A 12,415-nucleotide genomic window follows, 5' to 3' on the forward strand; every position below is an offset into this window, starting at 1 on the left:
ATTCATGTTAGTATATTGTAGCAGCGGCCCCAAGCGAGATCCAACGAATCCCTCAACTTCAAGTAAGTATGTTCGACGTGCAAAGAAAACATTTTAAAGTTTTTGAGGTATGCTAAATATCTTGTGACCAATTTTTGAATGGATTTGGAAGTCAGTGAATGTGGCCGAGGAACTCTCCAACCCGTTAAAGCATGAACGAGTTTAGATTAGGATTGGAAAGCGTTAAAGCATGAACGGAGACCAATCCACCCGTTAAAGCATGAACGGGGATCTCATGTATGTGACAGTGGAACTTCCCTATCAGCCCAGTACTGTGGTTTAGTCTGATCAGACATTTTATGTTATGGGTCACTTGCTTTGAAACATGCCTCTACGAAAAAATTATGAAGTTTATGTATGTTCAAGTATGTACAAGTATGCAAGCATGTTTAAGAGAAGTTCACGTTATGGCACGTCTATGTTATGTATTTATGTTCAAGTTTAATTACAAGTTCATGTTTCAAGTATGTTCTCTCTATTTTGAAGTTGCATGTGATTTTTTTATTACGTATTACTCGTTACTTCCAGTTTATACGTGTTAAGTCTTTAGACTCACTAGACCTGATCGATGCAGGTGAGCATGATTTTAAGGAGACTAAGGGTGCAGACCAAGGAGCTGGCTTGGACTGAGCAGGAACCTAGACCGAGGACCGCCCAAGTTTTAAGTTTTTATGCAATGTCAAATACTCTGATATCTTGATTTGATTACAATGTTTAAACAAGAAATTTTCTTTTGCAAATACTTTTGGTTGGACAGTTACTTATGAACGCAAGTGGAGAGTTTATTGGTATTTAAGAAAATCTTAAATTTTTTCGCAAATTTTAAGTAGCAAAAAGTACGGTACTTACATATAAAATAAGCATTTTTGACATATAAAAATCTTTAAACATTTAAAATACCTATTTTATCATATAAAAGTTCATAAAAATTTCAAATAATCATATTAGCATAAAGAACATCATTCAGGACACTACCATGACGTTTACTAATTTCTGGTGTAAAATGACCGTTATACCCCTAGATGTAAAATTTCATGTTTTTGAATTTTTCTTAATTTCTTGACTCTAACATGTCCCAAATAATTATTTAAGCTTACATGAATTTTCTCATTTTTTTATTTAGCTTTAATCGAGGACTTTTAAATTAATCTTTAAATACGTCGTATTACTTCGTTTTAATCCCGAATTAAACCAAACCTTAATATAAAATTCTCAAATTAAAAACCTAGACTTTAATAATTATTTGAGCTTAAATTTAATTTTCCATAATTTTATAAAACTTAAAACTATGCTTTTCGGTTAATTCTTTAATTAACGTTTCGTGCGGTGATAAAATCCCGGATAAATTCAAAACTCATTATTTTGATCCCAAATTTTAAACATATCATTTTTATGATTTATCATACCTTTTGAGACATGGACCAACCCCGTGGAGCCATGGTTCCATTTTTAGTTCTTAAATCTCGTTTTTGACACACTAACGAACCCACCGAGCCATCTCCCAATTTACTCAAGCCACGCCCGAGCCACCTTGAGCCAAACCCGAGCCAACCCACCTAGGAACCCTCCTGAACTATTAGAATATATTGGACCTGAACCTAAGCTCAAAAATCGAAGCAACACATGAACTGCAACAACAGCCCCAAAAACCCATCAAACTCGTTTTTTCCCTGAGCCAAGTTCGAACCCTCTTTAGCCAACCTCAACCCAGACTCCCTATGGACCCTAGTGGACCCTTAGAACCTAAGGACTCGACCCCAGCCCCTGAAACCGAAGCTACAGCAGTAGGTGCAAGCAGCAGCCGTGAAAACCCACCCGCCCCCCTTGCCAAGGACTCTCGTGCTGTTGCTAGGACCTATCCAACCCGACCAGGCCCTGAACCATCCCCTCTAGCACCCTTATAGTACCCTAAGGGCCTCGCCCAGCCCAAGCCCTCTGGCCGAGCTCCTTCACCATGCACCAGTTGTTGTACCTGCGCATCTCTCCCATGCTTCTCGGGTGGAGTCCTAGCTTGCTAGGACTCCTTCCCAGCTCCTGGTCTCGAGTCCTAGCATGGCTAGGACTCTTACCTTGACCCATATTAGACCCTAGCTCACCCTAGCCCCAAGCCCTGACCAAGTCAAGCCACAATTCCCCATCAACCGAGCCCCTATGATCTATATAACAGAAACTGGTTCCAGTTGATCGTTTCTTGATTGTGCAGCCTTTTGGGGTGTTTTAGGACCCCTTAAACTTGTGTAAAACATGGCCCTACTATATCCTAATCATGGCAGCCCCTTAAGTAGATGAAATTCATGGTTTTTGGATCAAAATACATGTTTTAAAAATCACACAATATGCATATCCGAAAATCTTCAAAGTTGCAACTTGTTTTCATGAAAATTCAAACATAATTACATAATATGGTGTTATGATGAGTAAAAGGATAATATGGCGTGCCTTTTCTTATTTTATGAACGAATTTACTTTGACGATTGCGAAGAACGGCGACGAAGACGGTGGCTTGAAGACCCTTGCAATTTCCGAACTTTACCCTTCCAAAATATTGTGTGTGCCGTGTACTTGGGGAACAAAGGGGTTGATATTTTTTGGGGAAGGGGGCCGTGTGTTTATGAGAGTGGGGAAGGGTTTGTGATTTGGTTTGGGGTTTAATAATTTACATATTATATACTTAATTAATCTACTAATAAGGCTTAGGCCCAATAATTAATTTAATTAGGCCCATTAGTGGTTAATTAAAAATATAAAAATTATTTTGTTTAATAAAATTTGTGAATTTATTAGCTGGGTTGTCAAAACATTCATATTTTTGTTGAAAAACCAACACCGATAAAATTTACGTCCCGACGTAAAAAATCACTTCCAAACTCCTTATTTTCAAAAATAATAAAAAGCATCAATCATATTTTAAATAATTAAAAACAATTATCAAATAAAAACATTTTCTATTTTTTTAGCCATCGGTCTCTGTTCCTCGATCGAAACTTGAATAACCTTTAAAAATATACTTTAATGCAACCATATAGAAAAATATATTTTTAAATATATGCATAACATAATTAATTAATACAACTAAAACAATTAATTGAAATAAACCAGGAATTTATTAACTCGTATGCATATGGTTCGCGTGAACTTTCGATTTTTCGGGGCTTTACAATTTATGTGGAAATGTGTATGTAGAATGAAAAATTTTATTTTTATATATCTGATAAAATGTGCTCACTGTAATATAAAGTTAATGCGAATAATAGGTGTGCACCTGTCAAATATGAGCGTAGATGTCCTGTAAGTCAATTGTTGACTAAGAAATTTATTGACTCAGTTGTAATAAACATTTTTTATTTTGATATAACTTACAATTCATGGTTTGTTTTGCTTTATCTATATATCAATGCAATCGACATAGATAAAGACATTGATTGTACTTTAATATAAATAAATCGTAATTTTATCTTTAAACTCATTTGTAAACACTGTATATTCTTAATTTGTTCCTAGTTGATTCAGCCTCCTAAAAACAAGGTTAAAGGCCGCTTGAGCTTGAGACTAACTTCTGTGATATTGTGTACATTGTTTCATGGCTATTTAAACGTAATTATTAGAAATAGTGGGAGATCAAGATTGGAAGATGGTGGGCCCGATGCATAAGATGAAGACGTGTAAAATATTGGAAGCTGTTGTAATAAGTTGCATTTGTATCCCTGAATTTACCAAGGTTATGGGATTGGATCCATGTATGACTCATATGGATCTAATAGTATTGGTGATTGATCATCCTTATTGTGTTGGTGATCGATTCACATAGAATCTAATAGTGTTGGTGACCGATTCACCTAGGTTATATGCAATATATAGTAGTATGCATGTATATATTATTATTATTATTATTATTATTATTATTATTATTATTATTATTATTATTATTAAATAATATAATTGCATGAATCAGGCAAACATACAAACTCTAGGCACATGATTTAAAATCAAAATGATGAGATAATTTCAAAAGTTAAAATCTCTCATTTTGAATAAGATTCAAAATTTATATCAAACCGCAAAATTAAAATTAAGAGAGTTTAATTTAGTATTGTCTTTCATCAACCGTGGTTGGATGATGAACGCTACGCACGGTTAGTGTATAGCTCATATTATTGGGGATGCCTGGATGCCAAAGCTGTGACTTTCACTGGACATATGATGTGAATTGAGTGAAACTCCTATGAATTGGCTCATATTACCGAGGGAACTCATGACGACCGTCCACTACAATTCAATATTGATGTGTCAGTTTGACATGTGAAAATAAACGACATCATATTATTGGATCCTTCTTAAATTTGAGGCGAAACACGGAGAGGTTGCATAGTCTGTTTGACATGTGAGTTTGACATGTGAAAATAAACGACATCATATTATTTTAAAATAATCAATATCCATAATCTGTTTTCGTTTTCAGTATATTTACGATGATGTCTCGTAATCCGTTTTCAATCATTCTCGTTCAAAACAAGTTGACTGACCCTGACTATATTGACTGGTTTTAAAATTTAAGTATTGTTCTGAACTCAGAAAGGATTGCGTATTTGATTGATAAGAAACACCAGGGAAACGCCTTCAAACTCTAGTGAAACTGAATTGGCTAAGTTGAAGAAATGATGGGGCCATGATCTTCAAGCTAAAATCTACATGTTATCTTCTATGTTGAATGAACATAAAAGGAGGTTCGAGTAGGCGATGAGTGCTGCTGACATTCACCTTCATCTGAAAGAGATCTATGGTGTACAAACTCACTTAGAGAGACATGCTACTGTTAAAGAACTCATGACTACACGCCTGCGAGATGTGACTTCAGTCCATGAGCATGGTGTTAAGATGATTGGTTTCGTTGGAAAGTTGATGGGACTCGACGTGGTTATTCCTAGTGAGTTATCGACTGATATTCTCTTGTTGGCACTGCCTTCGTCGTTCAATGGATTTGTGGTAAATTTTAATATGAACAAGCTTGAGGCCACCCTTGAAGAGTTGGTCAATATACTCACTACTTATGAGGCCACAATCAAGAAAGAAAAGCTTGTTCTTCTAGTGGGCTCTTCGTCCTGTACGAAAAAGGAGCCTAAAATAGAGGGATTATATCGAATCATCTAAGAAACCCACTCCGAGGCCCATGAAGCCCGACAAGTCAGAACATATCTATTTCCACTGCAACAAGCTTGGACATTGGAGGCGCAACTGCACGAAGTATCGTGCCCATAAGCGTTCTGGCCATGGTGTGTTTTACATATAAGTAAATGTCTCAATTAATTCATCTTCTTGGATATTGGATACCGATTGTGGTTCTCATCTATGCAATAATTTGCAGGTGATGTCAAGAAATAGGAGACTTAGAGATGGCGAGACATTTCTAAGATTAGGTGATGGAGCAAGGGTTGCTGCAACTACTATTGCAGACGTTACTTTAATTTTAAACAATAATTTTAATTTACTTTTGAGATACGTTTTATATGTTCTTGAGTTGGTTAAAACATTATTTCTATTTCTATACTTGATGGATTATTATTCTTGTGTTTTTGCTAAAGGTGTTTGTATAATATTTACAAGATCGAATGTTTGATAGGAACCAGAGAATTAATGAAGATGTCTATAACTTAAAAATAAAGATATTTTGTTGAACAATATCCAAGTATTTATGAAAACCACAACAAACAAAAGAAAATTATATGATCCAAATCTCGCACAAATATGTCACGCTAGACTAGATCATATTTCTCAAAGAAATATGCACTAACTAGTTAGAGAAGATATGTTTGACTTGTTAGACATAAATTCTCCACCTACTTGTGAATCATGTCTAAAAGAAAAAAATGACCAAGACTCCATTTAATAGAAATGTGGAACATGCACATGGTCTACTGAATCTGATCCATACAGATGTTTGTGGCACGCTAAATGTTAGCAAAAAATATAGGTAATCCTACTTCATTACCTTTACTGATGATTTTTCGTGGTATGGGTATGTATATATGATGAGACACAAATCTGAAGCATTTGAAAAATTTAAAGAATTCATATCAGAATAGAAAAACAATTAGAAAGGAGTATTAAGACACTTCGATCTGATTGAGATGAAGAATATTTGAGTACTGAATTCTTGGATTATCTAAAAGAGAATGAGATTCTCTCATAGTGGACTCCACCAGCGACACCATAATTGAATGGTGTTCTGAACGTATTAATTGAACTTTGAAGGACATGGTTCGATCTATGATGAGATTCACTGAATTGACTACATCGTTTTGGGGTTTTACACTTGAAACTGTGGCAATGTTGTTGAATAATGTCCATGTAAAATAAGTATATAAAACACCATATGAGATATGGATGGGAAAAACTCTCAAATATTATTATTTAAGAATATAGGGATGTCTTGCTTACGTAAAGTAGACAGTGGGAGACAAATGAGATAGTAGATTCAGTTTGTGCCACTTTGTTGGATATTCAAAGAATTCTGTTGGATACTATTTCTATCTTCTTAAGGAAGCAAAATTATTTGTTTCAAGAAATGTCACCTTTCTAGAGAAAGAAATTCTATTAGATAGAAAATGTGAGATGATAGAATTTGAAAAAATTCAAGATACTCCCTCAACAGTAGAAGTTGAACCTAATCCTCAATAGCCAGCAGTTGAAGTACACAAACCTAGAATGTTTGATAGGATTATTAGACCACCTGCTAGATACACGCTTCTTCATCAACAAGGCCATGATGAGCTTTGTGATGGATGTAATGTTTAAGTTCATTAGAATACTACTAACCATAGTAGCATGGTATGAATATGAAATATGACAAATGAATGTAAATGCAACATTTCTCAGTGGATAAATTAAAGAAGATATTTATATGTCTCAACCTGATGGATACACATCAGTAGGAAGTGAGCATAAAAGTATGCAAACTTCAAATATCAATCTATGGTCTCAAGCAGGCGTCAAGAAGTTGGAACATCAGATTTGACAACACTATCAGAGAATTTGGTTTTGCTAAAAATTGTGAGGAACCATGTGTGTACAAGAAAGTTAGTGGGAGTGCAGTGACATTCATAGTACTTTATGTTGATGATATACTACTCATCGGGAATAATATATGATTGCTGCAATCAATTAAAGTATAGTTAGCAAGTAAATTCTCCATGAAAGACATGTGTGAAGTATATGTGTATTATGAATACAAATATATAGAGATAGATCAAAGAGGATGTTGGGGCTCACCTAAGCGACTTATATCGATACCATTCTGAAAAGATTATCTATGGAAGAGTCCAAGAGATGATACTTATCAATGTGTCATAGTGTTACTCTATCTAAAGCAATGTGCCCAAAACTGACGAAGAGATAGAGATGATGACACGTATTCCATATGCATCATCCATTGGTAGCATCATGTATGGTATGATGTCAACATGCCCTGATGTTTCTTACGCTCCGAGTGTTACAAGCAGATATCAGGCGAACCCTGGTCCAAAGCATGGAAAGGCTATGGAAGATATTCTTAAGTACTTAAGGAGGACTAAGAACTTGTTCATGGTCTATTGGGTTGGAGAATTAAAATTGGAAGGTTACACTGATTCTAGCTTCCGAAATGACGTAGATGATTCGAAATCGACCTCTGGTTTTGTATTCGTGCTTAATGGTGTAGCTGTTTCTTGGAAATGGCTTTCTCTTGGAAGAGTTCCAAGCAAGACACCGTTGCAGATTCCACCACTAAAGCTGAATATATTGTTGCATCTGCTGCATCCAAATAGGCTGTTTTGATGAGGAATTTCGTCCAAGAGTTGGATGTTATTCCTAATGGAGTTGATCCAGTCCCGATGTACTGCGACAACACGGGTGCCGTTGCGCACAAGAAAAGTAACCAAGGTCTCATCAGCGATCCAAATATAAACTGAGAAAATTTCACATCATCCGGGTGATTGTGAGAAAATGATATATTTCAGTCGATAGAGTCGTCTCTGCAGATAACGTGGCTGATTCACTTACAAAGCTCTTGCTAGGACCATTGTTTGAGAAACATCACGAGACAATGAGATTAAAATTTATAGATAGTTGACTTTAGGGCAAGTGAGAGATTGTTACAGTAGATACCTTGTAAGCCAAAAGTTGGCTAAGAAATTTACTGACTAAGTTGTAATAAACAATATTTATTTCGATGTGATTTACATTTTACGGTTTCGTTTTGCTTTATCTGTATACCCATACAAAAGACATAGATAAAGACCTTGATTATACTTTAATACAAATGAATTGTAATTCAATCTTGAAACTCATTTTTAACACTGTAAATTCTAAATTTGTTACTAATTGATTCAGCAGCCTAAGAATAAGGATAAATGACGCTTGGGCTTGAGACTATCATATGTGATGTTGTGTACCGTGTTCATGGTAAGTGCATAGGATGTCCAATTATGCAGATTGATAATCATATGATGATTGTACCTAACAACCAACACATGACTTTCTAAGTGGTTATCATTCATCGAGAGGAAAAGTTCGTGGTTATGACTATACATCATTATTCCTTACAACCCGGGGCAACACCGAGGCTCTAAATACTAGGATTGTGCTTTGGCTCGTATACCGATTCTACGAGGGTCAGAAGGTAGAGAGATTGGGTGCAATTGCGACATGTGTAGGAGCCAGCGCATTATAGTCTGGAATTCACGACTCACCTACGGGTGTGGATATCCTATGTGATCTAACGAAATAGTATTGCATGAAATATCTGACCAGAGCGTAAGATGTATATTAGGGACAAGGTTTTTCTAGTTGTGCATCCGATGACACTATGAATATTTCATGAATGTATCACATAACTATCAAATCTAATATACAACCCTCGATTAACCAATGGTTCCAGATTCGATCATGATATATGAGATAAATGGATCATATTGTACGTTAATTATAACCGATTGGTTCTTGCAGGCATATCTAGAGAATCATGAGACGATGCTACTAGATGCTCTTACGATGATTCCACGGATTTAATCAGAAAATAATTTATGTCATTCTCATTCAAATGTTGGTATATGGAATAGGACAAATTAGGGTAAGGCCGAATAAAAAAAAATGTTCTGGATCACAAAGAGTTTGAATCCATGGCTAGCGGTATCCTTGAACCATTGAGGGTCACATAAACACTTGATCATTTGTTCTCGCAGAGACAATGAATTCAATGATTTGAATTTATATAAAATTATGAGATATTAAATTTAAGGAGTTGAATTTATAATAACTAAAATTTGGATATAATGAATTCAAGGAGATGAATTTATGAAAATTGAGAGTTTAAAATATAAAACTCAAATGTGAAATTTATAAAAGATTAAATTAAATGTAGTTAGAAGTATGTGTAATGGACTTGTAGGAGTACAATCCAACATATTAAATAATTAAAGTTTTTAATGAACTTTGATATAACAATTAATTAAACTAGTTGAACTGATCAAATTAATTAACTAAGACCATTAAGTTTAATTAAAAAATCATAAACCAATAATTAAAGAAACTAGATTAAGGGCTTATGATTTAAATAGGAGACACAAACCCTGCCCTCCACTACATGCAAAATTCGAAAATTGACTCTCAAAACACTACAAATTTCGGTCACCTCCTTTTTGTTTTAGGGTTTGAGTCGTCAAATAATTTTTTGATCTCAAAGATTAAATCTCTTCTAAATTTTCTAGTGTAATTTAAAAAAGGAGTAAACATTCTAGTTGTGTACTTGATAGAAGAATTGAATAAAAGTTTCAAGAAATTGTTAGTAGGAAATAATACAAGAGCTATATCCATTAATCTCGAAATAGATGATGTCAAATGATTAATTCACAAAATGTATAATCAATAACGTCCTATGAATGATTTAATTTGTTTCAATCTAAAACACTTTTTATTATTTAACTCAATAATATTTTCCAAACACGAGGATCGAAGACTGACGATTATTCTCGAAACAAATAGCCGATAGTATAATCGACCATCATAATTCAATTATACCATATCAAATACAAATAATTTTTCTATAAAAAGTTATATATTTGATATGCATTAAATTGACGTTTATTAACATTTTTTCATGCTTAACGATGAACGTAAAAATTGATGGTGATGACAAACCAATTAATCTAATAACAGCCTGCTTGTCACGAATTTGGGAAAGAAATTAATATCTGACTTCTAACCAAGCGAATTAGTTATTCAATTTGACCGTTAGATATAATCTATACGAATTTTGGTGATACCAAAAATTTATAAAAGTAACTGAAGAAGCAAAATTCGCAAATGACACGAAACTAATTCTGTCGCATCAAATGAAATTTAACATTTTTAGCACTGGAATCGAAAATAGGAATTAAATTATCGAAATCAAAAGCTAGAAAACACTACTGGGACGAAATTTATAGAAACAAGATTGACAAAGTTGTCTGAAAATTTACCATTTTGCCAGCATAATTCGAACACCGCCCACGTCTCCATTTTGCTCCATGATTTGGAATCCAATCAATGCACGAATCCAAGAATTCCACCAAACTAATGATTTCCAAATTGATTTAGCTCTATGAGTGATAATCTACAATAGATTTCTTAATTTCTTCAACCCAAAAGAATTTTTTCAAAACCCCTACACACCAATTCATATATTATTATCACAAATTCTTGATTAGGTATATTCTTCACTAAGCGCAATAACAGAGCTTGCATTGTCTAAAATTTTGTCAGTTCCATCAAATACCTTGCCGCTAACTCTTCACTCAATTTACTCTCAGAGACAAAAACTCTTATCAATGCAGCAAATGTCCCTCTCATCTCTTGAATTACACCTCAAACTCAACGAGGACTTCTTTTCTTCATTTTTTCTACCCCTAATTTTGAGTCCTGAGCGTGACCCAGCGACATAAAGCTCTAGAGAGCATCTTCTAATTATGCATGAGAAGCTTCCCATCATCACAAAACTCAAGCACTGGTTTGAAAATGAAAACACAACAGAAAAATTCCCGTTGAACTTTCCTCAAACACCTGTTGTGCACTTGGAAGTTTTGCCCGGGCATCAACCAACATTCGAAAAATGTAAATTTAACAAGAAATTCGATGCTACCCATGGAAATCCATAGAAAATATCATGCAAAACCCCAAACTAATATAGTCCTTAGCAAATATCCAAGTCACTGCGATAACCCATCACAAGTAAAATACTAAATTCCAAGATAAATAGCGATGCATCTATGAGTAATCAACGATTAACCTGTAAAATAAAAGCACACTAAAATAGCATTCGAGGCATTTTTTTCAAATTTTAGCGAGGCCTCATTCCCCTTTTTGTTGACACTTCAACATAAAGCCATTATTTGGGGCATCTCTCCAACGGAGCTGCGCTATTTTAAAATGGCGTAGCTCCATTTCCCGTCTGCGCCCAGCTATATTTCCTTTTTTTTTTATAATTTTTTTGTTTTTTTTAATTATAAATTGTTGTAAAAAAATAAAAATTTATGGTAAAAAGTAAAAATATCAAATTTTCAAAATTTACCAAACTAAACACTCTATAATATTTTTTTCACTACTCAATTGTGGCCTATTTATAGAATTTCTTTACAAATAATCCAAAAATAAAATATATCATCACACACTAATTTTCAATATTTACAACACTTATTTTCAACATTCAAATATTCCATACACATATTTTAAATATTATTTTTCGACACTCTCCCTTGTGATGATGATCATAATGATTGTCTTCATTACGTGTTTTTATACTGACTCGTTAAAAACCTCACTACGAAAAACTCATTAGGATAAAAACCATAGTAAGGAAAAAAGAGTGCAGTCACGTAAACTCCCCTACATGTTGACACGAACAATTCCTCACAAATTTCGTAGATTGTGCATCCCAATATTATATATGTGCTTTCTGAATATTGACGTAGGAAGTGTCTTTGTGAAGAGATCTGATGAGTTTTCACTTGATTGAATGTGACGAACATCAATACATTTATTCTTCTCAAGCTCTTTGGTGAATGTAAAGAACTTAGGAGGAATATGTTTAGTTCTATCGCTTTTTATGTATCCTTCTTTCATTTGAGCAACACATGCATCATTATCTTCATATAGTATAACAGGCTTCTCGTCGAATGATAATCGGCATGAGATATGTTGGATCATTGATTTTAACCACACACATTCACGACTTGCTTCATGTAGTGCAATAATCTCGGCATGATTTGATGAAGTTGTTACGAGCATTTGTTTCTGTGAATGCCAAGAAATTGCAGTGCCTCCACGAGTAAATACATATCCAGTTTGGGAACATGCCTTGTGTTGATCA

The 12,415-nt window shown here is 34.3% G+C and overlaps 1 protein-coding gene across 1 annotated transcript; it reads left to right on the plus strand.

The window, feature by feature from the left end:
- Positions 1-4,776: 4,776 nt before the first annotated feature.
- On the plus strand, positions 4,777-5,187 carry LOC140827083 (uncharacterized). Its single transcript, XM_073189687.1, has one exon. The coding sequence runs from the start codon at positions 4,777-4,779 to the stop codon at positions 5,185-5,187; it is 411 nt and encodes a 136-aa protein (XP_073045788.1).
- Positions 5,188-12,415: the final 7,228 nt, after the last annotated feature.

This window comes from Primulina eburnea, chromosome 3, assembly GCF_022965805.1.
Source record: "Primulina eburnea isolate SZY01 chromosome 3, ASM2296580v1, whole genome shotgun sequence".
In the NCBI taxonomy this organism is placed as follows: Eukaryota; Viridiplantae; Streptophyta; class Magnoliopsida; order Lamiales; family Gesneriaceae; genus Primulina; species Primulina eburnea.

Bases quoted from the DNA above. Each gene is read 5' to 3' on its own strand.
- LOC140827083 (XM_073189687.1), top strand. From the start codon at position 4,777: ATGAGTGCTGCTGACATTCACCTTCATCTGAAAGAGATCTATGGTGTA.